At 44.4% G+C, this 25913-nt stretch overlaps 1 protein-coding gene across 1 annotated transcript in view; it reads left to right on the top strand.

Annotated features, from left to right (window-relative positions):
* Nucleotides 1-25913, top strand: part of jupb (junction plakoglobin b) — a 325763-nt gene that overhangs the window by 184255 nt on the left and 115595 nt on the right. The window contains exons 7-10 of the mRNA XM_034190543.1: nt 1020-1164; nt 1246-1349; nt 3157-3276; nt 8174-8392. Of these exons, the coding sequence (XP_034046434.1) occupies nt 1020-1164; nt 1246-1349; nt 3157-3276; nt 8174-8392 (588 nt within the window). The remainder of the gene's footprint in view (nt 1-1019; nt 1165-1245; nt 1350-3156; nt 3277-8173; nt 8393-25913) is intronic.

Below are 25913 nucleotides of genomic sequence, written 5' to 3'. Positions count from 1 at the left end.
TGAGTTTCCTCCGCAGGGTGGGTGGGAGCTCCCTTAGAGAGGGTGAGGAGCTCGGTCACTCGGGAGGAGCTCGTAGTCGAGCCGCTGCTCCTCCACATCGAAAAGAGCCAGCTGTGGTGGCTCGGGCATCTTTTTCAGATGCCTCCTGAATGCCTCCCTGGAAAGGTGTTCCGGACACATCCCATCGGGAGGAGGCCCCGGGGAAGACCCAGGACACGCTGGAGGGACTACGTCTCTCAGTTTGCTTGAGAACACCTTGGGGTTCCCCTGGATTTGCTGAGGGAGGTGTGTGTGGATCCGGAGGTCTGGGCGGCTTTGCTTGAGCTGCTGCCCCCGTGACCCGACCTCAGATGAAGCGGAAGAAAATAGATGGACATGAAGCATTAAGGAATAAGAAAAAGTAGTTAATGCAATCTTTACAAATGTTATAACTGATACATTGAGCATCAATTAATACTTAGTAAAGGCTTAATAATTTGTGAGGAAAAAATGTAAAGACAATAAAATATGATTTGTAAAGTATTATCACTAATGAATAGTGTCTGATTTTACATTTGTAAATGTTGAACTATTAATGTTCAGCTTTTCTTAAATGGTTTACAGAGAATTAAAAAAAGAATTTATAAAGACAAGAACATATTTTGTTATTAGTAATTATTAAGCCATTTATTTATGTTCTTACCAATGAGTAGCTAATAAAAATAATGCTTTGTAAATGTTTTACAAGTAGTTACTTAAGCATTTACTTACACTTTATAAATGCTTTACTAATACATTATAGCTTGCAGTTAATATAAAGTGTTACTGTTTATTTCTGTAAATTGCAGCAACTGATCAATCAGGCATCAAGTTTCTTTGGACCTGTGCCGCACAAAGAAACCTGCCCCCCCGGTTCAGTGATTTGATGTGTGTAAAGAAACACAAAATAATGCACATTTTGAAGATGTTTGTTGGTCTGTTCCCAACTTACTGCATAAATTAATATTCAGTATCACACTGTGCCTGTTTCTTATTGTCAGCTGATCATCCTTGCCAATGGGGGCTCAGAGGGTCTTGTGTTCATCATGAGGAACTATAACTATGAGAAGCTGCTGTGGACCACCAGCCGTGTGCTCAAAGTGCTGTCGGTCTGCCCCAGTAACAAGCCGGCTATAGTTGAGGCTGGTATGTGAAGCACATTGTGCATGATCTTGAAAAAGACCTGATGAAACTCGTGAATGTATCTTCATTCATGGTTGTGTCCAGGTGGTATGCAGGCACTGGGACAACACCTTACAGGATCCAGCCAGCGCCTGATCCAGAACTGTCTCTGGACCCTCCGTAACCTGTCCGATGCTGCGACCAAACAGGTCTGTGTGATCCAGGTGAACATGGTGGGTTGATACAGTTTGATTACTTTTCATACTTCCAAGAACTCTTCCTGCTTTTGATTTTAAAAGGTTTAGAGCTTAAAAGCGAAACATATGCCATTTCTGTCATGTGTATTTGCTCAGTGCAACTGTGATGCAGATAATATGTAAAAATACCGCTAATGTCAAAAGCTAATGAGCATCACGTCTAGACATGTGGCTGTTGTGGAACAGCGGATGTTAGCCAACCACCGACACTTTAGTCCTCGCACTGAGCACAGATGAGTGAGTCTGTATCTGATTTGGCAGTAGTTTGTCTTGTATATCATTCAAGTAAAAGATTATATAATCACCCTTCACCTCACTGGTGCTTTTACCAATGTTTGAGGTGCAGATCAGATGTCTGACCTAATGCACATCTGTGTCCACATTTTTCAGAAAATTAACAGTAGGGAGAAAATTAATACTCACAACCTTAAAACCTTTTCCAAAATATTTAAGAGCAGTTAATGTCAGGGAGAAGTCGTCGTTAAGATGAGGGATGTTAAACATTGGTGGCGACACGGGCCAGTGCTCTCTAGAGCAAAATTGTAACAGACAGATGTCAGAGATAGAGGACAGTTGCTTTGTTGGGCTAAGTTCTTCTGCTGTCAGATCCTTTAGCACCCCTTCACACATAACACGATTGAGGCAGAATGGTGCATGAAGGAGGATTTGAATGCCACTTGTGAAAAATCAGAGCTGCCCCAAACGCCTCTTACAGCAGTTGCCACATCCATTCGGGCACGGCACATGCAGTCTACATTCGTGTGTTGCTCGTGCCAGAAACCCATTCAAATGGCAGGTTGCACTGTCATCTGATCATGTGTGCAACATTCGCACGGCATGTCGAACACAGGTCAGACATATTGTGCTGCGGCTGAAGGGCTGCACGAAATCATTGGCCACGTTGAACCCTGGCCGAATGGCATGATCGAGGCAGCCGTCCCACCAGTGGCCAAATGACAGCGAATGGTGTGCGAGTGCCCATTTGACCCACTCTCAGCCGGAGTTGATTGGGTCCAGGTGCCACCCACAAACATCCAAGACCACTCATAGGACACTTAGAAAAGGTGGGACCATTCACAGAGCCAGCACAAAAGTAGAGAGCAGGCAGACCATTTTCAAGCTGGATGTGCGAATGGCCCCACATTTTCTAAGTGCCCCGCGAGTGTGCCGTGTCCCTCCAAGCAACACAAATGGCGTGCGAGTGTGCACTGTCCCCCTTCTCCCCCAGAAAAACAAATGGCGTGCGAGTGTCATATCCCCCCTCCCATGATCCAACATTGTTGAGATGGTGAAGGCTCGAACAGTGGCCAGAGTGCAACCACTGTCCAGCACAGCACACATCTAGACGGCTGTCATGTCCATGATGGAACAGCTGACCACTGTGTCATCGCAACTCACAGCTGGAGAACATATATCGTGCCATGAACATCACCTCTCAACACGCCACCACGATGCGCATGCTGTCCTCACATGGTAATAAATTAAAAACACACATCACCTTTGCAACGAGTTCAGCAGCGAGCAAGTGTCACGTCCACCACGGGCCTTCATTGGCCAGTTTCTGCCTCTTTTTCCCAACTTTGTGTTATGTGTGAAGGGGCCATTACATTGATCAGAATCTTATTCTATTCAAAGTAGGCAAGCTGATCAACATAATATTAATTAGCCACTTTGATGCAACAGCTGTAATATCACAGGTAATGAACACACTGATTTCAGTAGCGCATGCTAATAAACTTCCTTTCATCTTGGTCTCCAGGAAGGCTTGGATGGTTTGCTGCAGATCTTGGTCACTCAGTTGGGTTCAGATGACATCAATATGTTGACGTGTGCCACTGGCATCCTGTCTAACCTCACCTGTAACAACTCGCGCAACAAGGTACACACTAACATGACAATATCAGTTGTGATAGTGACAAATTTATTCCAAGCCTGTTTTTACCTCTACCACCTGACAGATGAGAACGGATAGCTTAAAATGTTTGTGATGCCATGAGATGGACTCTTTAAAATAAATTAAAAGGGGAAACAAAATTGTGATCAGTAGTTTACCAACCATGCGTTGGGTTACATTGGACCTCCAAAGGTTAGAGTTAGGTGCAAATTGACCTATGATTGACTGTTTGAAATAAGATCACTATATACAGTTGTGCTTAAACGTTTCATACCCTGGCAGATTTTTTTGGCTGTTTTTCAGAGAATATGAATGATAACACAAACTTTTTTTTTCCACTGATGGTTAGTGGTTTGGTGAAGCCATTTATTATCAAACAACTGTTTACTCTTTTTAAATCATTATGACAACAGAAACTACCCAAAATGACCCAGATCAAAACTTTACATACTCCTGTTCTTAATACCATGTATTTCCCCCTTTAACATCACTGACAGCTTGAAGTCTTTTGCGGTAGTTGTGGACAAGGATCTTTATTTTCTCTGATGGTAAAGCTGCCCATTCGTCTTGGGAACAGCCTCCAGTTCCTGTAAATTCCTGGGCTGTCTTGCATGAACTGCACTTTGAGATCTCCCCAGAGTTGCTCAATGATTTTGAGGTCAGGAAACTGAGATGGCCACACCAGATTCTTCATTTTGTTCTGTTGTAGCCAATGACAGGTCGACTTGGCCTAATGTTTTGGATTGTTGTCATGTTGGAATCAGAATCGCCTTTATTGTCATTGTAATTTACATTACAACGAGATTTGAGTGGAACTCCAAAAAGGTGCTTTCTTTGGTGCGAGTGATTTATTTATTTATTTTTTAAGACAATATAAAAGATAGTGAAATTTAACGGTAAATTATTCAGAGTATATGTACAACTAATATAAACATAAGGTAAGTGTGGACCAAGTAAAATGAGAATTATATACAACTGTGGAATCATACTGCACATGGTTTACAGATATTGCACAAGAAACTCAAAAGGTGCAGATTAGAGTGATTTGTTATTGTTCAGTACAGTGATCGCTCTGGGGAGAAAGCTGTCCCTGAGTCTGTTTTGTCTTAGTTCTGATTGACTTATACCGTTGACCAGAGGGTAGTAGGTCAAACAGGTGGTTGCTGGGGTGAGATGTGTCTTTGCTGATGCTGTCAGCTCTGCTGAGGTAGTGAGAGCTGGCAATGTCTTCCAGGCTAGGCAGAGAGCAGCCAGTGATCCCCTGGGCCGTTTTGTTCACCCTCTGCAGCGCTCTCCTGTCTGATGCTGAGCACCCCCCATATCACGCTGTGATGCAGTACATCAGGATGCTCTCGATGGTGGCTCTGTAGAACAACACCAGCAGCTTCTCCTCCAGATAGTTTCTCCTGAGCACCCTCAGGAAGTGAAGTCGCTGCTGGGCTTTCTTCACCACCACTGTGGTGTTGGTAGTCCAGGAGAGGCTGTCAGAGAGCTGCACTCCCAGGAACCTGATGGAGCTGACCCTTTCCACACAGTCCCCTTGGATGTAGAGCAGGGCTGGGTCAGCCCTGTTCTTCCTGAAGTCCAGGGTTATTTCTTTTGTTTTTGTGCTGTTCAGCTAACAACCTGCCACTGAACACCACGCTGTCAGTCGATTGACCTTGTCTCTGTAGTCAGTCTCATCCCCCCCCTGAGATGAGCCCAATCACGGTGGTGTCATCTGCAAACTTTATGATGGTGTTTGTGGGATGGTCAGAGAGCAGTCGTGCGTGTAAAGGGTGAACAGGAGGGGGCTCAGTACACAGCCTTGAGGGGAACTGGTGCTGAGTGTGATGGTGGAGGAAAGGTGGGGGCCAAGTTCCACGGACTGTGGGCGGTTTGTGAGGAAGTCCTTGGCAGATGGAGGTGGAGATGCCCAGATGTGTCAGTTTCTGGACCAGGATCTCCAGGATGATGTGGTTGAAGGCTGAGCTGAAGTCCAGGAAGAGCATCTCATAAAATTCTGCCAGTGCTTAGCTTTGTATAGTCCATAGCACTCCAGTATCCATGTGTGGGGCATTGGGTTGTATGTACAGTCAAACTAGGCCATGATCCATTTGGTCTGCCTTTTCTTAGAATCCTGGTGTACTGCTCTATCAACCCATAGCTCGTGCCTTGACCCTGTGGCATTGTTTCCAATGCCCTTCTGAGCTGTGCTCATGTGCCTACTCAACTGGGTTGCTACGATGCCTGAGAGGAGGTTACATATTGTGGAGAGGCAGGTAATTAGCCTGTAGTTTGAGGTTGTTGTACCATTCATGTGTGCTGCTAGGTGCCTATGGAGTGCCATTACTCTCTTTGGCCAGTAGGTATAGATCATGACAGATCTTGGTGCTGCCCTGCTCTTCATGCCTGTGACTTATTGTTGAATATCTTTCTTCATGATTTTGATTGGTTCTTGTTCTGGGAAGTTGCTCTGTGGTCCACCAGCCACTTGGCATTGGTGTTGTGTGATGCCTCGTTCTCCCACATGTTCTTCTGTTACTGCTCAGTCTCTGCTCTGGCTGGATCTGTCCCTGTGCTTCCATGATTCCTTTGCAGCTAGGAATACATTCCTCCACAGTAAAATTGCTTCCTGTTAATAAAATCAATATCTGCAGGTACATTGTAGGTATTTTGTACAAACTCAATATATTTCCGTTGAATATAGTGTCACACAGCTGTTCTATTTTTACAGAAACCAGAACTCACAGAGTAACAGATCACTGCTCCTAACAATCTTTGGCCCTACCATCTGAGACTGCTCTGCCCTACGATTGGATATTGGAAAACCATGTGACGGTGAACCAATTTTGATTGGACGCTCACATTGTGCACGTCATCACACAGCTTCTATGAGGAGTACAAAGATGGTGGATGGCTGGCCGAAAGTCCGCGGAGTTAAGAAGAACAACAGTAAAAAAATAAATTTACAACAGAAAACCCTGAATATCCGTAAGACTTTATTTGTACGTCCGTATGACTCTGAAACTCGGGAAAATCCATATAATTTACGGACAATCCGTATAGGTTGACATGTATGGATAAAGTGAAATAAAATAAAGAACCACGAAGCAGCGGGTCAGATCAATGCTTCATTGCTTCAAAGAAGAGCCGCGCTGCAGAAACGGTCGATTACAGACCCTGCAGGGGTTCTGTAATCGACGTAGAGACATGATCATTTTCCCAAAAAACACCCCCAAAAACAACGGCCGCTCTGAAGGACCAATAACGGAATCGTTAAACAAAAATGCTGTTGATGTATAAACCAAATTTCACACCAGATTCATTGTCCCCAGCTGAAAAATGTTATCCACATAACAATTCCCCTTGTTTTGGAAGACAACGTCTGGAAATAAGTATTCCTTGTTGTGAAAATTGCTTGTGAATAAATGCCTCGGTGTCTGTTGTTTGTAATGCTCCGGGTGCATTTCTCAGCCTGAGACAGAGAAAGCATCTGCTTTGACACCTACAAGAAGAAAAAATAAGTTATTGTAAAAGCTGAAAGTTTTTTCTGCCATTATTTTATTAGTGTCACAACCAGGAGTGGCTTCTGAAAAATTTCTCAGGAGGGGCAATTTTTCTGATAATGATTAAGGTGACCCATTCAGTAAATACATTAAGCAAGACAATCGTATCAAGCTGAAACTTAGTGTGCGTGTTTCTGCTGATGAGGACACAATTTTGGTCAAGGTATTGCTATCTGGATTCAAGATATACTTGAAAATCTCATATATAGCCATGTGTCAGCCATTTATGCAGCAGTTGAGCTGACATTTGCGATGTGGGTAGCAATCAGCAAGCCCAAACCTGAAATCAGATGTTTTTAGCTCATGTGGTCCAAACGTCCACTGGGCTTATGTCATGAGTCACCTGTCTGTTGGCATTGGCGGTTTGCATAAACATCTTCTCCGAAACTGCTAACTCATTGAAGCTGAAACTTGGCATAAATGTTCCACCCTATAAAGACACCAAAGTTTGTTCGAGGCATTCCAGGCTGGTGTCAAACATGGCTGCCATGACGGCCATATTGAAAATTCCACTGAGAGTCATTGGTCAGCAGTTTTTAAAGATATTCAGCTGAAATGTGGTTTAAGGGTAGTTAGTAGTTAGCTCCAAAACATATCCAACAGCTTTTTAAGTTTTTTGTTTGTTTTTACCTTGATACAACCTTAATAGTAAATTTTGCAGAGTAAAATTTACTCTGCTGGGATAACATTTGGTCCCAGTCCAAATAGAGTTGAATATACTCTATCACAGTGTAAAATCAACTTTTATTGGAGTAGAAACACTTGATTTGACAAGACAGTGGTGCTGATTTCACTCTATAATAAATTGTGTTTTACTCTATTTAGACTGGAACCAAATGTTGTCCTGGCAGAGTCAATTTTACTCAGCAAAATTTGCTGTGTTTGGAGTTTGACCATGCCCACTTTTTTTTTTAGCTGAAATTGTGATGTTTTGTGTCATCCAGGTGAGCTACAATTTGTGTGGCACGATTTTATTTACTTATGGCCTGATTGCCACCAAAAGTGGTATGTATAGTAGTCATGGTGATTCCAAGAAGCTTAGTGATTTTGGGGACACAACGTCAAAGGTCTAAATCATTGAACCCTACTTTGTAAAAGTTTATGGAAGAAAATTTACATTTGGTGAGCTTATCAACATTTGTCCAGGGTGCCGGGACTTGATGTTCCTGTACGTGCACAGATAATTAAGCATCTGTCTTCTTCACCTCTGTTAGTTTGCACTTTCTGTTTTTGTAGAAATGCAGTTGACGTGAGCATACAGTGTGCAAACATTTACATTTTGACATTATGAAATAGGTTTCTGTTCTATTCTTCTGATGGTTGTTGTTCTGCAGACTCTGGTGACACAGTATGGCGGAGTTGAAGCGCTGATCCACGCTGTGCTTTGTGCTGGAGAGAAGGAGGACGTTGCCGAGCCGGCTGTCTGTGCCCTGCGTCACCTCACCTCCCGCCACCAGGACGCTGAGCTCGCCCAGAATGCCGTGCGGCTGCACTACGGTGTTCCAGCTGTGGTCAAGCTGCTGGCACAGCCGCACTATTGGCCTGTGGTGAAGGTGAGGGGAGTCAAAGGTACTTCAGATGTTTCATGACTTTGGCCAGATACAGTGGCTGCTTTTTCACTTTTTATACTTTTTTCTGCTTTTGACTTTCTACCGTAGTTGGAGGCAGTCTTATGTTGAACAGACATGTGACTGAACCACAGTCCTAAACTGTGCTCACCACTGATACACTAACATGTTTTTAATCATTTATGACATCCATAAAAACAGAAAGAAACAGATTATTACAAGTGTAAAAATGTTTTTGCAATATTTGATTTTTTTTTTAAGTACATGTTTCAATTTTGCCAACTTGGAGGATAACGGAAACTCGCGTAGTGGTCTTCATAAGACATTTGAGGCTGAGAGACACCTGGAAAGAGCTTCTGGAGTAGTGAGATCACTGGATAGAGGTGTTTGGTGATGCTGATATCTTTGCAGGTCCACGTCTACAGGGTTCTGGTGCTACCTGTCTGCCCAGGAAACTGATGTTTTGAAACATTAAATTGTAGAGTCTCCGAAACATTTGGAAAATGTGTTTTAGCAAAACTGTGGCATCAGATCAGCACTAAAACCACAATCGCATAAAAAATGCGTTTGGGTATATTATATTATTTCACATGCGTGGACATTAACTGCACAAACGTGCACCCAGAGGAAACTGCTCCTCGAGCGAGGGAAAAGGTGCTGTCAATCAGTGGTAGAGACTTATAATTAAATTTAAGCTCATTTCTCCAGTGAGTAATGTTTGGTTTTGTCTTGAAAAAATGACATTTGTATGTGTAATGTTTGCTTAGTAAAATTATATTATTAATACCAAAGTCATTATAATTAATATTCCAAATCTGATTTCTGTGATGGTTCGATCGCCGATCCAAAGTCCTTTATAGACAATCCATTGTTGCAGGTCAACCCAAAAGCTTTGCACAGTTTCAATCAAAAAGAAAAGATGGTCCAGTAGGTCTTCAGTTCCAGTCTCACAGAACACCCTGCGATTTTGCAAGTTCTCCCACTTAGAAATCATGGAGGGTTCTGAAATGTTCATCTTAGGTGCATGTTCACTGTGAGAGACATAATCTTAAAAAAAAAAAAAAAAAAATCCGGAAATCACAATGTATGATTTTTTTAATAATTTATTTGTATGTTACTGCTGAGGTCAAACGTTTCCTGTAGTTTTTCACCAGGTTTGCACAAACTGCAGCAGGGCTTTTGGTCCACTCCTCCATACAGATCTTCTCTATATCTTTCAGGTTTGAGTTTCAGCTCCCTCCAAAGATTTTCTATTGAGTTCAGGTCTGGAGACTGGCCAGGTCACTCCAGGACCTTGAAATGCTTCTTATGGAGCCCCTCCTTAGTTGCCCTGGCTGTGTGTTTGGGGTCATTGTCATGCTGGAAGACCCAGCCATGACCCATCTTCAAAGCTCTTACTGACGGAAGGAGGTTGTTTGCCAAAATCTCACAATACATGACCCCATCCATACTCCCTTCAATACGGTGCAGTCGTCCTGTCCCCTTTGCAGAAGCGCACCCCCAGAGTATGATGTTTCCACCTTCATGCTTCACGGTTGGGGTGGTTTTCTTGGGGTTGTTCTCATCCTCTAAACATGGTAAGTGGCGTTGATTCCAAAAAGCTCTATTCTGGTCTCATCTGACCACAACCTTCTCCCATGCCTCCTCTGGATCATCCAGATGGTCACTGGTGAACTTCAAACGGGCCTGGGCATGTGCTTGCTTGAGCAGGGGGACCTTGCTGCCCTGCAGGATTTTAAACCATGACAGCATCATGTGTTACTAATGTAATCTTTGTGACTGTGGTCCCAGCTCTCTTCAGGTCATTGACCAGGTCCTCCTGTGTAGTTCTGAGCTTTCTCAGAATTATCCTTATGCCACAAAGTGAGATCTTGCATGAAAATCCCAGACCGAGGGAGATTGACAGCCATCTTGTGTTTCTTCCACTTTCTAATAAATAACCATAACAGTTGTTGTCTTCTACCAAGCTGCTTGCCTGTTGTCCTGTAGTCCATCCCAGCCTTGTGCAGGTCTACAGTTTTGTCCCTGGTGTCCTTAGACAGCTCTTTGTTCTTGGCTATGGTGGACAGGTTGGAGTGTGATTGATTGAGTGTGTGAACAGGTGTCTTTTATACAGGTAACAAGTTCAAACAGGTGCAATTAATACAGGTAAAGAGTGCAGAATAAGAGGGCTTCTTAAAGAAAAATTAACAGGTCTGTGTGAGCTAGAATTCTTGCTGGTTGGTAGGTGTTCAAATACTTATTTGCAGCAGTAACATACAAATAAATTATTTTAAAAAATCATACATTCTGAATTCTGTTTTTTTTGTTTTTTGTTTTTTAGATTATGTCTCTCACGGTGGATATGCACCTAAGATGAAATTTTCAGACCCCTCCATGATTTTCTAAGTGGGAGAACTTGCAAAACCAAATACTTATTTTCCTCACTACACCTACATCCATTTGGAATCTCTGTTTTTTAAAAACTCGTTACTTGAATAAATCTTGTTAATTTTAAACTGGAGTTCTTTCATCTTTGGTGAGACTGGAAATGCTAAATATTTACATCTAATATTTTGTATTTCCTCCAAAATTGTTAAGAATATAATCTTTTTTGAGCGAGTTACTGAGACAATTAGTAAGTAAGCTGCTTCTTATAAATTTGTTGTTACATTTGTAATCACAGAATGAATGATTTATTGTCATTACAAGTGCAACAAAATTATCTTCACACCCCATTACCTCAGAAATACAGCAATGAATCCACAGTTATTACTGGTTGAACGTAATAATGGCACACATCTGAATTAAAACAACCGCACATATACATTTGATTTGTTTATGTACGCTAAACTTTGAAGCAGTCCGTTATCCAAATTGAGGAAAAGTGAGTGTATGCCGCAGCAGAGTCCTGTACAGCCGAGCTTGGGGGGGCACTGCAGCTGTGCCACGTGGCCTCTCGGAGTGGGAGAGCAGAGGCCGGGGTGGGGCGGGGGTGAGGACAGAAAAATAAAGGAGGGGTAGGGTGGGGGCATGCATGTGTGCAGATCACTCTGTCCCTGTGTGCATAGAGTCTGGAGTGGCTGTAGGGGCGGGCAGATGAAGAGGGAGCCAAATGCCAAATGCTTCACCAAGGCTGTTGAAATCCTTCTCGAAGAAAACAGCGGGGCATTTTGACCTTCGGTAGCTGATAAGGGTGCCATGTTTGGGTTAGGCAGAGAAGCACAGAATTCCAATACGGCCTCTCTTTAACCGTCCATATCCAATTATGAATATTCACTGGTCTCCAACATCAATTCCTTCGCAGTGCAGACAATTGCTCCGAGATGGTTCCAACTTGCATTTAAGTTCAAAAGTTAATGCAGTCTGAGACTGTACCACCTTGTCCACCTCGTTAATCATGACAGACAGATGTGGGGTTGTGGTTTTGGTAGCAGCCATCTTGCCAGTTTTCCAGTACGCCAGGGCAGCGAATAATCCATGCAGCAAAAGACCTCCTACCATAAAGGCAAATAAGAATAAATCCTCGACGTCTTCCATGGAGACTGGTGCCAAGCACATGATGCGCCACTTCTCCCAGGCATAGAGAACATAGCCCACAAGATATGTTCCATCTGGGCACGCAGGGTCCCCCAGCCCTGATTCCCTGTTGAAAAAGTGGTGTCAATAGCATTGAGAGACCAGCTGATCAATTCCATGGTTATTCCAACTATAGTTCAAAGAATACTCAGTCTGGTGAATTGGGACTTTTGAAGGTTGGGGCAGAGATAGAGAAAAACACAGAAGAAGAGGAGATGCGACCGTCCTTGCCAGAGTCCCAAGCAAGTGTAACATATATTTGCTAGGCCTCACATGGGGCACCATAATAATGTAGCGAACGTATTTGGTCGACCTCACACTGGGGACCATAAAGATGTAGCGAATATTCAGGTCTCACACAGAGGCACCATAAAGATGTAACAAACTGGTCAATTCTAGATCGGCTCTCACGCGAGCACCAAAATAAAATGTAATTAAGTATTGTTAAACTCCCAAATTGAATTAGATTGGACTGGACCTCATGTAATGGGTCACCAAAATAATTAACAATTTTAGGGTTTAATAACATTATTTAATATTTAATTTACTCTGGGCACCACCTATATGAAGCACAGGTACTTTAATTTAAACATTCATTAATTTATCAGTCTCAAATTCATCAATCAGTCTCAACTGAATTAATCAGTCTCGGGTCTGAAAGTCTGAATTCTACGATACGACTGACCAAAGGTTTCCTTACGAACACAAAATGAACCACAGCAGAAATATTTACAATTTATTTACAATTATACAATAAATGAACAGTTTACTGGTATTTTTGTGGACAGTGATTAAATAAGTTCATTTATGGACACAATTCTTACTAACTCGTGAGACGTAAAGAAAAAGAGACATGAAGCTTAAAGACTTTAAGCAGCGTGCTCACTTGGGTCAGGGGTTAATTCAGTGGTCTCCCCGGGTGATCCCAATGGCTTGTGTCGGCTGGTTTTACCGACAGGGTGGTTGCTTGCAGTCAGGCTTGAAATCAGCTCCGTCATCAACTGCTGGACCCCAGAGGTGTAAGGTGTTTGTTGAAAATGGTTTCTGGTAGCTTTTAAAAAGTTTGTTGGAGCCAGATTAAAAGTCTTTATGAATTTGGAAAAAGGTAAAACTTTAAGAGCGCTGAAAAAATAGCCGACAGAAAAGGATAGTCACTTTTCTGTAAATTCACTATTATTTTGAAAGGTTCAGATTGGAAGTTTTCTTAAAAATTCAAAAGACTTGACGCACCTTAAAGCGTCAGGTTAAAACTTTGTTAAATGTTTGTCAAAGAATAAAGGATGAATGAATGCCACGTGGTAGCTTCAGCTAGGTTAGCTTAGTATGGGGCCTTGTTGACCCAAAAATAAAAATTAAGTGTTTAAGGAAGAGAGAGAGTTGCAAGAGACGAACAAACAAAAGAGAGACAAGCGAGACAAAAGAGAGGAGTGAACTTTTTAAGGGGGACTGACGTCACCAAACTCCACCCATTTAGGGTGTGTAACCTCACAGAAAACTTTGTCTTCACAGGGCAGACCCAAATGATTCAACTATTTAAACACATTAACTATTTCGGTATACTATCTGTTATAAGACATATTAGAATGAATTAATCAGTCTTGGGTCTGAAAGTCTGAATTCTTCGTTATTAAAGGCTTAAACACTCCATGTGGCTAAAACCGAATATTTCACCATCAACATAATGTGGAAATAATGTGGAAAGATCACAGTTAAACCACATCAGTTGCAAGGAACACATATCAATTAAATAGAATACATGCAAAGCATTTGCTTGATTAATCAATACAGACAACATTAGAAGTTTTTTATATATATATATATATATATATATATATATATATATATATATGAATAAGAGCATACTGATACAATTATTTTAGTTTAAAAGAATGTCTTTCTTCACTTAGACCTAAAGATAATAGCTGTTATCAAGACGCAAAGTTTTACGGCCACTCTTATCGTGGAAGGGATATCGTCGTGCAGTCTTGAGGGTTCTAGCCTTGGTGTGAGGTCCTAAAATTTGGACTCTCCTAGCCTGGAGAAGCTCCGATTCTGACTTGAAGTAATTATAATGTCATGTAATTCATAGGGACCGAAATGTAACCGTTAAAAAGGCAAGGGCTCCTTTTGAAGAACTCTGAGTTACAGGCCTGTTTTGCTCTGAAGCCCAGTGTTGGCCCATGGGGGGAGGGGGGCTCTCAGGCTTATTTTCAGACCTCCAGATCGCACAGGAATTTTTCAACTGGAGGTGAAGACACCGTCTCTGCAGTTCAAAAGTCACGTTTTTGTTGAGACAGCATTAATGTATTTATTTAATTTGGGTGAATCGAGGCCATGCGCTACACAAGAAATCAATACCATTAATGCCAATTTGTCTTATGGCAGGGGTGACTTTCTTATATATTATGTCCTGTTTATTCACAGCTAGAAGGGATATTGGAGCACTTTCACAATCTGTTTATATATGTTCTGGGTACAGTTGATTTTAAATGTGTCACAGAATCCATTATGATGTAAAATATTTCTATTATCATCCATAAAGTGGGCCAAAGCCCAGACTCCTCTAGAGAACCATTCAGAGATGAAGAGATATTTTGTTAACAAGTATATATCCATTGTTCCACACTGGTGTAGTGTGATGTTGTGTTGGAATATAAGTTTCCAATTCAGAAGGACCTGTCGGTGGAAATCTGAAAATTCCAGAGAGAGTTTTTTAAGCTTTTTTTAAGAAAATCACGTTGACTTGTTTTTTTTGTTTTGTTTTTGTTTGTTTTTTTTCAAAAATCAGATGGGGAATGTAAGATCATAAAGATTGTTGATTTTGTAAACAATATTTCAACCATTTAATTTTCAACACTTTGTTCATAAAATCAAACTCTATAGTGTTACCACCCCATTCTTATCAGAATCTGTATCAGAAATGACTGGACACAAATGCTGGACACAGATACCAGAGTTTGATGTTTAAAAGGCTTTAGTGAATATATACTTGCAGAAGTCAGTACACAGGTGGGCAGTCCAGAATAAGCAACAGTATCAAAAACATCAGGCAAAGGCGAGGTTGATGAAGCAGGCAGGAAGTTCAAAAAGGAAGGCTTGGAAGCGAAGGCAAAAAAGCACAACGATCTAGTGGGAAACAGGTGGACAAAGCAAGGTTTAAATACAGGACGGTGATGAGCAGACAATGAGGAACAGGTGTGACAGAAACATCCAGGGTGTGGGAGTTTAAAGAGCAGAGGGAAACGCCAAGCACCAAGTGACAGACAAGAGAAGCAGTAACAGAAAACCCCAAGCGGAAAATGATAAAGGAAGACACCGCACAGAACAAGATAAGAACTAAAATACTGCGTAATACCACACCAAGAGAGATCTCAGAACCCCAAACCCTGACAGTACCACCCCACACACAGACACACACAGACACACACACACACACACACACAACCCCGATGGCACAGGAGCATCAGTGTGAGAGGAATGAAAGTCCTGGATGAGACTGGGGTCCAGGATGAAACGGGACGGGATGCCCAAATGCATTTTTCAGCAATGAAAGTCATGGAAAAACTAAAAAACCTGAAACCCAAAATGATCCCCCCCCAAAAGCTGATCTAGGCCTATTCCAGACAATAAACTGCAGTGAGTGCAGCACCTATTTTAATGAAAAAAAAAAACTTGAACTTGAAAAAGATTGAAAGGTGTCAGGATTTGTTCCTTTTGGAATATGCGTTCTGTTTTATTCTTATTTTGTTTGTATTTGTTATCTGGCTGTTTTCTTGCTTGGGTTTTCTCTATCCTGTTCTTTCTTGTCTTTCTCTCTTGGTGATTGGTGGTAGGCATTCCTCTCTGTCTGGCCACACCCCAGTTCTGGAAGTTTCACCTCACACCTGTTTTTGATTTGCAGCTCATCACCTGTGTGTTTTATAAGCCTCACAGTTTGTCTTTGTTACTCCCCAGATCGATGTGCCTTGTGCCTTCCTTCCAGCTCAGTCTTTGTGATTTTTGCCTTGTTCTTGTTTGCCTCATTGTGTTTTTGAGTAACTGCCTGTGTACCTCGACCACACCTTAGCCTAATGTTTTTGTTACTGTTGTTTTTTGGACTGCCTCTCTGTGTACCGACTCCAGCTTACGAACCAAGTAAATGCTTTAACTCCACTGATCTGTGTACCTAACGTCATGCATTTGTGTCCAGCCTGCTCTGCCAGCCAACCTTGATAAAAGGGTTCATGAAAATAAATTTCTTGGGGCAATAATGGATGAGAAAATGAGTTGGAAACCGCACATCAGATATATAAAAACCAAATTATCAAGAAACATTTGTGTTTTTTAAACAAAGCAAAACATGTTCTGGATCATAAATCACTCCACATCCTGTATTATATAACAGCTGAGTAGATCCTTGTCATTTGATTGCTGCTTTGTATGTCACATGACATGGATTAATTCATCCCATTTGTGTTGCATTGCATTTAGAGTGCGGCTTGGTTCCATTTAAAGTGCAAATTTGGTTCCATATGTTTGGTACCATTGCACTCTCACGTGCACGCACGCACATGTGATCACACATGCACATGTGTACACGTCCTTGTGCATGCGCGCACACACACTCGTGCACGCACACACAAAAACAATCCACTGTGCTGCCTGGAGGTTTTTAGCAGGAAGAAAGAACAAAAGCTGGACTCATTTCTGATGTGATTTTTTTTTTCGCTGCACTGAGGACGTATCCAGTCTTATTTTTGTTGTTCACACACAAGCGCCGACCAGGTCACGTGTGTGCGCGCGCGGGGGACATGACTTTCCTGAGACATAATTTGAGCTAATTCTTGTAAGACACACACACACACAAAACAAATCCACTGTGCTGTCTGTTAGCAGGAAGAGAAAGAAAACCTGGACTCATTTCTGATGTGACTTTTTTTTTTTTTTTGCTGCACTGAGGAGGTACACAGGTGGACCGAGCCGGTTGTGTGCGCGTGCGCACGGGACAGTGACATGATTATTTGATTGAGTTAACTGATGCCGCTACACACACAACAAAATCCACTCCACTGTAAGCCGTCTGGATGCATGAAGATGCATGAAACACTGATGTGATTTTTGGCTAGACTGAGGAACTACACAGTCTTTTTTTTTATGGAAGTTTGAAGTCAGTGCACAGCATCACTGGACTACACATCACAGTGGAACACCAAAATGTAAGTCCCTTTTCTGTTGTTTATAAATTAATAAAATATCAAATGACAATGATCTATTTTAGCCGTTATATAAAACAAATAATGAATGTTTTTACATTCTTTCAATGGTACAAATATTTAATTCGGTGAAAGCAGCATCCAAACATTCAACACTTGAAAACAAAATATAAAGAAACGTGAAACCGTTTTTTAATTTATTTATGTTCATTGTTGGTTGGTTTTCTTTTCTGTTGTGTTTTGTTTTCTCAGGTTCTTTTGGTCTTAGTGTTTTACTAAAATTGAATTTTAGCATTGTTATTATTATTGCTGTTGCTGCTATTATTATTATCATGATTGTTAAGTTATACGTCTTCCCACTCCTTTTTGAATGAACTTTATATTGTCAGTTTTTCTTTATTATGTTATGATTATAATACTTAAATAGAAATAAATAAATATTACAATTTGTAATGCATTTGATTTTAATGCTAACTTTAGCATTAAAAATGCCATGATCATGCTAACGGGTTAGCATCACTCCCTTTTTTAAGTTATAAAATACATCTATCAACTGTTTCAGAAGACAATAACAGGTCTGTTAACATAAAAAGGTAAGTATTAGTCACAGACATATGCACTTTAAGGTTTAGCAGGGAAAAATTAAGAGAATAATGAGTGCGCTCACGGCTCAAAAACCGTGAGGACTAGCATTGAACACTCCATGCGCTTCCTACTGATCACTGATCTCATAAATGACCCAGCCAACTGCCAAAAAAGCATAATTCCGCCAAAAAGTGGAGATTTTTCATCTGATTTTTTATTTTATTTTTTTATGCGAGTGTGGTTTTGGCACTGATCTGACACCATACAGTACACCCAAAATGTTTTGTAAAGCTCCCTAAAATTGTTCTAGATCAGTATTTCAACAATAAAATCTCACTGGATTATTGATATATATCTTTATTTTTGCCATTTACGTATATGTTGGGAAGGTGTCGTGACACGGACCCACAACAGGGGGCGTTAATGAAGGGACAATGGAATAGCCAATGGAATAGCCAAAATGTGTTATATCAATCCAACAAAAGGTGACGTGTGGCAGGCTCGAAGATAGGAGACGTCCGGTGAGAGAGAAGCCGGAACCCACACAAGCCTCACCACCTCTTGTGGTCTGCTTTGCTTCTGGCGCAGGTGGTGCAGGCCTGGACGTAGTCCCGGACGTCGGCTTCCATAGACGCCCACCAGAAGCGCTGCTGGACCACTGCCATGGTCCTACGCACTCCAGGATGACAGGAGAGTTTGGACCCATGGCAGAAGTCCAAAACCGCAGCTCGGGCCTCTGGTGGGACGTACAGCTTGTTCTTCGGGCCGGTCCCCGGGTCCGGGTTCCGTGCCAGGGCCTCCCGGACGGTCTTCTCCACGTCCCAGGTGAGGGTGGCCACGACAGTGGACTCGGGGATGATGGTCTCTGGGGGGTCTGACAGCTCGGCCCTCTTCATGCACCCGGGACAGTGCATCCGACCGTTGGTTCTTGGTCCCGGGGCGGTACGTAATCCGGAAGTCAAAGCGCCCGAAGAACAGTGACCAGCGGGCTTGCCTGGGGTTCAACCGCTTGGCGGTCCAGATGTACTCTAGGTTCCGATGGTCCGTGAAAACCGTGACGGGCACCGTCGCTCCCTCCAACAGGTGTCTCCACTCTTCAAGAGCCTCCTTCACCGCCAAGAGTTCCCGATTGCCGACGTCATAATTCCTCTCAGCCGGGCTCAACCTGCGGGAAAAATAGGCACAAGGGTGGAGGACCTTATCGGACTCCCCGCTCTGGGACAGCACGGCTCCTATCCCTGAGTCAGAGGCATCCACTTCCACTGTGAATTGGCGAGTAGGATCGGGCTGCACCAGAACTGGCGCAGTCGAGAACCGGCGTTTCAACTCCCTAAATGCGGCTTTGCACTGATCCGACCAGGTGAAGGGGACTTTAGTGGAGGTCAGGGCTGTCAGGGGGCTAACTACCTGACTGTAGCCCTTAATGAACCTCCTGTAGAAATTTGCAAAGCCGAGGAACTGTTGCAGTTTCCTACGGCTTGTTGGGTGGGGTGTTGGGAAAGTGTAGTGACACGGACCCACAACAGGGGACGCAAATGAACGGTCAATAGATGAGCCAAAATATAACAATTTAATGTTGTGAATGTGCACAACGAACATACAGACAATCTCAGAATATCATAACAGTCAATACACAAAGGTGACGTGTGGGCAGGCTCAAGGATAGAAGACGTCTGTCCTAAGAAGAGCCGGAACCACACGATTTCCGCCGCCCCAGAACCTGGTGAATACTGGAGCTGCCAAGTCCCGAATTCCCAGGTGATCACCGTCCCCGACTGTCGGATCTGGTACTGCTGGCAAAGAATAAAGACAGTCAAGTGTGGGTGTGTGTACACCCAGTAACAACAACGGTGGGAATGCCACCTCCACCTCTCACTCAATAACTTGCAGAGTACTGTGGATTCCTCAGGGGAAAAGAGTGCCTTCAGCGCTCTCACAGCTTCCACCGACGGAGGAACTGGTACTCCTGCAAACACTCACAATATACAAGTATTACAATTACAAAAAGGCTGAGGATATTACCTCCAATGAAGTATGATATCTCGGCAACGAGGTGGAGATGACGTCTGGTCTTTATGGAGTGAGATGATGTTGAGTAGATGGGTGACAGCTGTCAAGAGGTAATGAGCGACAGCTGTCACCCCCGGCTGTGTCCATGGCGGCAGCGCCCTCTCGTGCCTGAAGCCCGCACTTCAGGCAGGGCGCCCTCTGGTGGTGGGCCAGCAGTACCTCCTCTTCTGGCGGCCCACACAACATGGGGCCAGTCTCTCACCGCCGCAACCTTGGCCGGATCAGGGGCGACGGAGTTGGAGGAGATTATGAACCCCAGGAAGGACAAAGAAGTGCGGTGGAACTCGCACTTCTCGCCCTTCACAAACAGCCGGTTCTCCAACAACCGCTGTAGGACCTGACGTACATGCTTGACATGAGTCTCAGGGTCCGGAGAAAAGATGAGGATGTCGTCTAGATACATGAAGACAAACCGGTGCAGGAAGTCCCGCAAGACGTCATTAACCAAAGCTTGGAACATCGCGGGGGCGTTTGTGAGGCCGAACGGCATGACCAGGTACTCAAAGTGACCTAAGGGGGTGTTAAATGCCGTCTTCCATTCGTCTCCCTTCCAGATCCGAACCAGGTGGTACGCATTCCTAAGATCAAGTTTGGTAAATATTTGGGCTCCATGCAGGGGCGTGAACACCGAATCCAACAGAGGTAACGGGTATCGGTTGCGAACCGTAATGTCGTTCAGCCCTCTGTATCGATGCATGGACGGAGTCCGCCGTCCTTTTACCCACAAAAAAGAAACCAGCACCCATCGGGGAGGGTGGTGTTCCGGATCAACCCGGCAGCTAACGAGGTCCCGGATGTAGGTCTCCATTGATTCGCGTTCCGGACGGTGAGAGGTTGTACAGCCTGCTGGACGGGTACCTCAGCGCCCGGAATCAAATCATGGCACAATGTACGGTCGGTGCGGGGGAAGGGCGAGTGCCAGATCTTTGCTGAAGACGTCAGCAAGATCGTGGTACTCACATGGCACCGCCGTCAGATTGGGCGGGACTTTGACCTCCTCCTTAGCTATCTCACCGGGTGGAACCGAGGATCCTAAACACTCCCGGTGGCAGGTTTTGCTCCACTGCGTCACAACCCCAGACGGCCAGTCAATCCGGGGATTGTGTTTCAACACCCATGGAAAACCCAAAATCACTCGGGAGGTAGAAGGTGTTACAAAAACACTATCTCCTCCCTGTGATTCCCAGACACCACCAAAGTCACTGGCTGTGGTCTGGTGTGTGATTAATGGAAGAAGAGTGCCATCTAGTGCTCGTACCTTCACAGGGGAGGCAGAGCCACCAGAGGGAGCCCTACTTCCTTTGCCCATCTGCTGTCCAGCAGATTCCCTTCTGACCCCATGTCTATAAGTGCTGGAGCGTGAAGGGTTAAATCCTCACAAAGGATTGTGACTGGGATTCGTGCTGATTTTCGGGGTCCCCCGCGTGCGTGTTATGGCCCACCCTTAGCCCAGTTTCTAAGGACGGGCGTTGTAGTTTGACCGTTTGGGACAGTTCCTCTGTATATGACTGTTAGACCCACAGAAAAAACACTCCCCCGCGGGCCTGCCTCCCTTGTCTGTCCTTTGATTTATTTTGGCCCTGCTCGTGTCCCATAGCTTCGTCAGCAGGGGGAGCTGTAGCCACACGGGGCCCTCTGGCTGTGGAGCGTGGGGACGACGGCATCCTTTCGGACCCGGAAGGAAGAGGGACGGCCCGTTGCCTGGTCACGCCCCCCGCCCTGCTCCCGACGGTGTTCCTCTAACCGGTTGTCTAAGCGTATAACCAGGTCAACAAGCCCGTCAAAATCCTGCGGTTCCTCCTTAGCCAGCAGGTGCTCCTTCAGGACCGGAGACAGTCCGTTTATGAAGGCGGCGCGGAGTGCAACGGTATTCCAGCCGGACCTCACAGCCGCGATGCGGAAGTCGACTGCATACTCGGCTGCACTCCGGCGCCCCTGTCGCATTGACAGTAGCATGCTCGAAGCAGTCTCGCCTCTGTTGGGATGATCAAAAACCTGTTTGAACTCCCTTACAAACCCAGCGTATGACGTTAGGAGCCGTGAGTTCTGCTCCCAGAGCGCCGTAGCCCAGGCGCGTGCCTCTCCTCGAAGCAAATTGATGACATAAGCCACCCGGCTAGCGTCTGACACGTACATGACGGGACGCTGTGCAAAGACGAGCGAGCACTGCATCAGGAAGTCCGCGCACGTCTCAACACAACCTCCATATGGCTCCGGAGGGCTTATGTATACTTCAGGGGATGGTGGGGGGGGGTCGTTGAACGACCAGTGGAACGTTTGTGTCTGACAAAGGATCAGCAGGAGGAGGTGCTGCAGCATCGCCTTGATCGCGCGCCTCCACCCTGGCGGTGAGAGCCTCCATCCTCCGATTGAGGATAACGTTCTGCTCGGTGACCAGATCCAACCGAGCAGTGAAAGCGGTCAGTATTTGCTGCAGCTCCCCTAACACGCCTCCTGCTGGTGCCTGTGCACCTTGCTCTTCCATTGGCCGTTCAGGCTCGAGTTGACGCCCCTCGGGATCCATGACGCTGGCCGAGAAATCCTGTTGGGAAGGTGTCATGACACGGACCCACAACAGGGGGCGTTAATGAATGGACAATGGAATAGCCAAAAAGTAACCATTTAATGTTGTGAAGGTGCACAACGTGATACAGACAGATACAAATGTGTTATATCAATCCTACAAAAGGTGACGTGTGGCAGGCTCGAAGATAGGAGACGTCCGGTGAGAGAGAAGCCGGAACCCACACAAGCCTCACCACCAACGGACCTGAAGAACACTGGAGCCGCCAAGCCCTGCGCCCCAGCTGGCCACTGTCTTCAGCAGTCAGACCCGGTACAGCTGGCAGAAAACAGAAACAGTTCTGGATGAGTGTGAGTCCGCACACTCAGTAATCCCACAGTCTGTGTTCAGTCAAGGAGGGAGAACCTCCACCTCCAATCACACACTCGTGCAGCTCCTGTCTAACCACTTATCTGGTTGGAGTGTGAAGCGAAGCAGTCGCTGATCACACCAAACGCCAATCCCACAGATAAGGCAAGCACCACAGGAAAACGGCTGCAAAAGAAGTTCAGACTATTACTCAATGTTTTGTTCAGCAGAGAAAAATTACCTGTATGGTAGACGATTTCTCGGCGAGGAGGTGGAGTTGCAGTCCGGTCTTTATAGTGGTGGTGATGGGTGACAGCTGGTGTTGATTGATGACAGCTGTCACCTCCAGCGGCTCCGACGCCCTCTCGTGCTTGGAGCCCGCACTCCAAGCAGGGCGCCATCTGGTGGTGGTGGGCCAGCAGTACCTCCTCTTCAGCGGCCCACACAACAGTATATATATATATCTTTACAATAATATGCCCAATCTGCATTTGTATGTATTGTGAGTTTTGTCTCCACAGGGATATCAGATTGTCTATTCATTCCTCATCAGTTCTCTCATCATGGTGAGACTCTGCAGGAGTGAATGGGGGGGGGGGGCACTGCTGCCTTTCCCTGCAAACATTAAAAATAAAAATCATCACACTTACAATAACAGATTCCAGTATCATAAATATACATAATCAAAGGGAAAATTAATGGTTAAGAGAAATGAATTGCAAACTTATACAACTGATTATCTAGAATTTAAAAAGAAACTCAGTCAAAAAAGTTGCCACGGGTTTGATTGTACTTTTTAAATGTTTTATCAGTTTTAAATAGTTCATGGTGTCGCATCAAAAACCCAGCTAAAGCGACGCTTCGCTGGGAGCGCGCATTACCACTTATCGTCAAGCTGCCACAGTCAAAGTTCAACCCAGTCCAACTTTCGCAGCTGTGAGCTGTGACGTAGCTTCGTGTTGTCCAATAGAAACGAGGCATCAGGCCAAAACACGGAAGACTACAGTGCAGGAACCACTGCTCTGTATATACAGTGGCTTGCAAAAGTATTCAGCCCCTTGGTATTTCATGCGTTTTAAATTGTTTATGTCATTTCAAATACAAAAAGTAAATCAGGCTTCTCAATATAAACATTTCTAAAATTATCTTCCTTAGACTCAAACTCAAGATGCAGAAACCGGAAGAAAATCGGTGAACCAAACACGAAATGGGAACCACGAACCATCGTGCACATGCACGAACACAGTGCGAGCAGCTGCACCACATCGTGCCGCTGATGTGGAGAAAAATAGATTAAAAACCAGCTGTATAATTAGTGAACATCACTGGGTTGATATAAATGAAAGGGGATGCAATACAGAACCCCGCCGTTAAATAAAAAATAAATACCACTAACGGGATTCAAACCTGCAATTTACAAAAGCTCAGATTACCAGACGGAAACTTTACCACTGCACCACAATCACTGTCTTATAATGGGAGCACAAAAAGGCTAAAATCGACAAGGAGCTAAAAGTTTTTTTTTTTTTAAAAAAGAGAGAAAAAAGCGCCATAATAACTGACAAAATGGCATTTGTTACACCATTTTTTTTTTTGATATGTAACTGAAAGTGGCATATTTGTGGCGCTGTTGGTTTTTCATATTGTCTTAGTCCTACGGCGCACGTGTTCTGCCACGCGTGTCGGGCCGGACATGCGTGACATTCAGATTGCCTGCTGCGTGATCTGACGATCCGTTTCACATGGAGCAGCCCGCCAACGTGTGCTGTGTGCGGCCGCTGCAGCCCGGCTGTATGCACTCAGACATGGCTGTCCGGCCCCCATGTGATCGTGTCTGTAAATGCATGTCATGCAAGTGTGCTCTCCCCCCACACACAACATGTGTGGTGGGGGGGGACACATGTCACATGTGTGTTGCTTTTTGCAAGGCTACACTAGTGGGGGCACTTAGACAAATTTCACTGCCAGCTCGAAAGTGATCATCTGTTCACTGTTTTCATGCTAACAGCGCGAACGACACCACATTTTTTAAGTGTCCATGCAAGTGGTGTTGGATGTGTTGAATCACACATGGCTTAAATGCAGAACGCCATCTCATTATCTGCTTCAGCTGAAAGTCTTCAAGGTTGCACGTGAGCACCATCCACAGGTGCTGCACATCACGTTGATGAGGGTGAAGGACTCTTCTGCCAGCACCTTCTCCACAGACAATAAATTAGTTTGCATACCACCTGGAGAGCAAAGAAAAGAAAAGAACACCCAAATGTCCAGCCAAACCCCCCAACACACAACAAGGAGCCTGCTTTTTGCCCAAGTAAAACCTTTCTGAATTATGAGACAAAGGATCAGACTGACGATGAACTGGCAGAATAATTTGTGTTGCCTCTATCCACAGAAGAAATTCATAAAAGGACCATAAACACACACACACACACATATTTGGCCCCTTTGGTATAATACCTGTATACAATCAGTTTTATTGCCAGTTTTGTTATGTGTCGACGCGGGTTGAGGAGCGGACCTGCGTCTGACGGAACCCAGCGCTAAAATAACCAGAAAGCGGTTCCAATAACAAAACAATTTATTTTTTCACCCTCTGGTGCATAATAAAGTGTAGAAACTAAAACAGCGTCATTCTGGTGGAGTGAAGGCTGGCACGCTCTCCAGCGCCCAAAAGGATCGAAGCCCGGCGCTTCTGGACTCACTATTACCGCCAAACACCCCTCAGGTGGACACGACAAACCGACTCTCTGCGAAGGATAGAAGAGGTGAGGTAAGTCAGCAGTTACAACTAATATCCTTCAAAAGACACACACCATCAGCAACACATTCAGGTCTGTATTTTAAGCTTTATGCAAATGAGCAGCTTCTCACAACAGGTGGAGGATCACTTGTCCGCACGCCACAGCAGTGAGAAGCAAGCTGCACAACTCTCATCACAATTCAAATATACTGCGTAACAAAACACCAAGCCACTATCAACAAGTAGTCAAACAATTAATCACCTCTGATGTGTGCTGACAGCATGTGTCCCTCACCCTTCCTGCTTCACAGGCTTGATGTGTCAAACCCAGGCGCGGTCCTCAGCGTCTCACAAACGAACATCACAAGGTCGAGTTCCCGGCAATTCTGCTTGAATCACACATGGCTTAAATGCAGAACGCCATCCAATTATCTGCTTCAGCTGAAAGTCTTTAAGGCTGCACGTGAGCACCATTCACAGGTGCTG

Source organism: Thalassophryne amazonica, chromosome 16 (assembly GCF_902500255.1).
Source record: "Thalassophryne amazonica chromosome 16, fThaAma1.1, whole genome shotgun sequence".
NCBI lineage: Eukaryota > Metazoa > Chordata > Actinopteri > Batrachoidiformes > Batrachoididae > Thalassophryne > Thalassophryne amazonica.
This window is presented reverse-complemented; position numbering and strand designations above follow the sequence as displayed.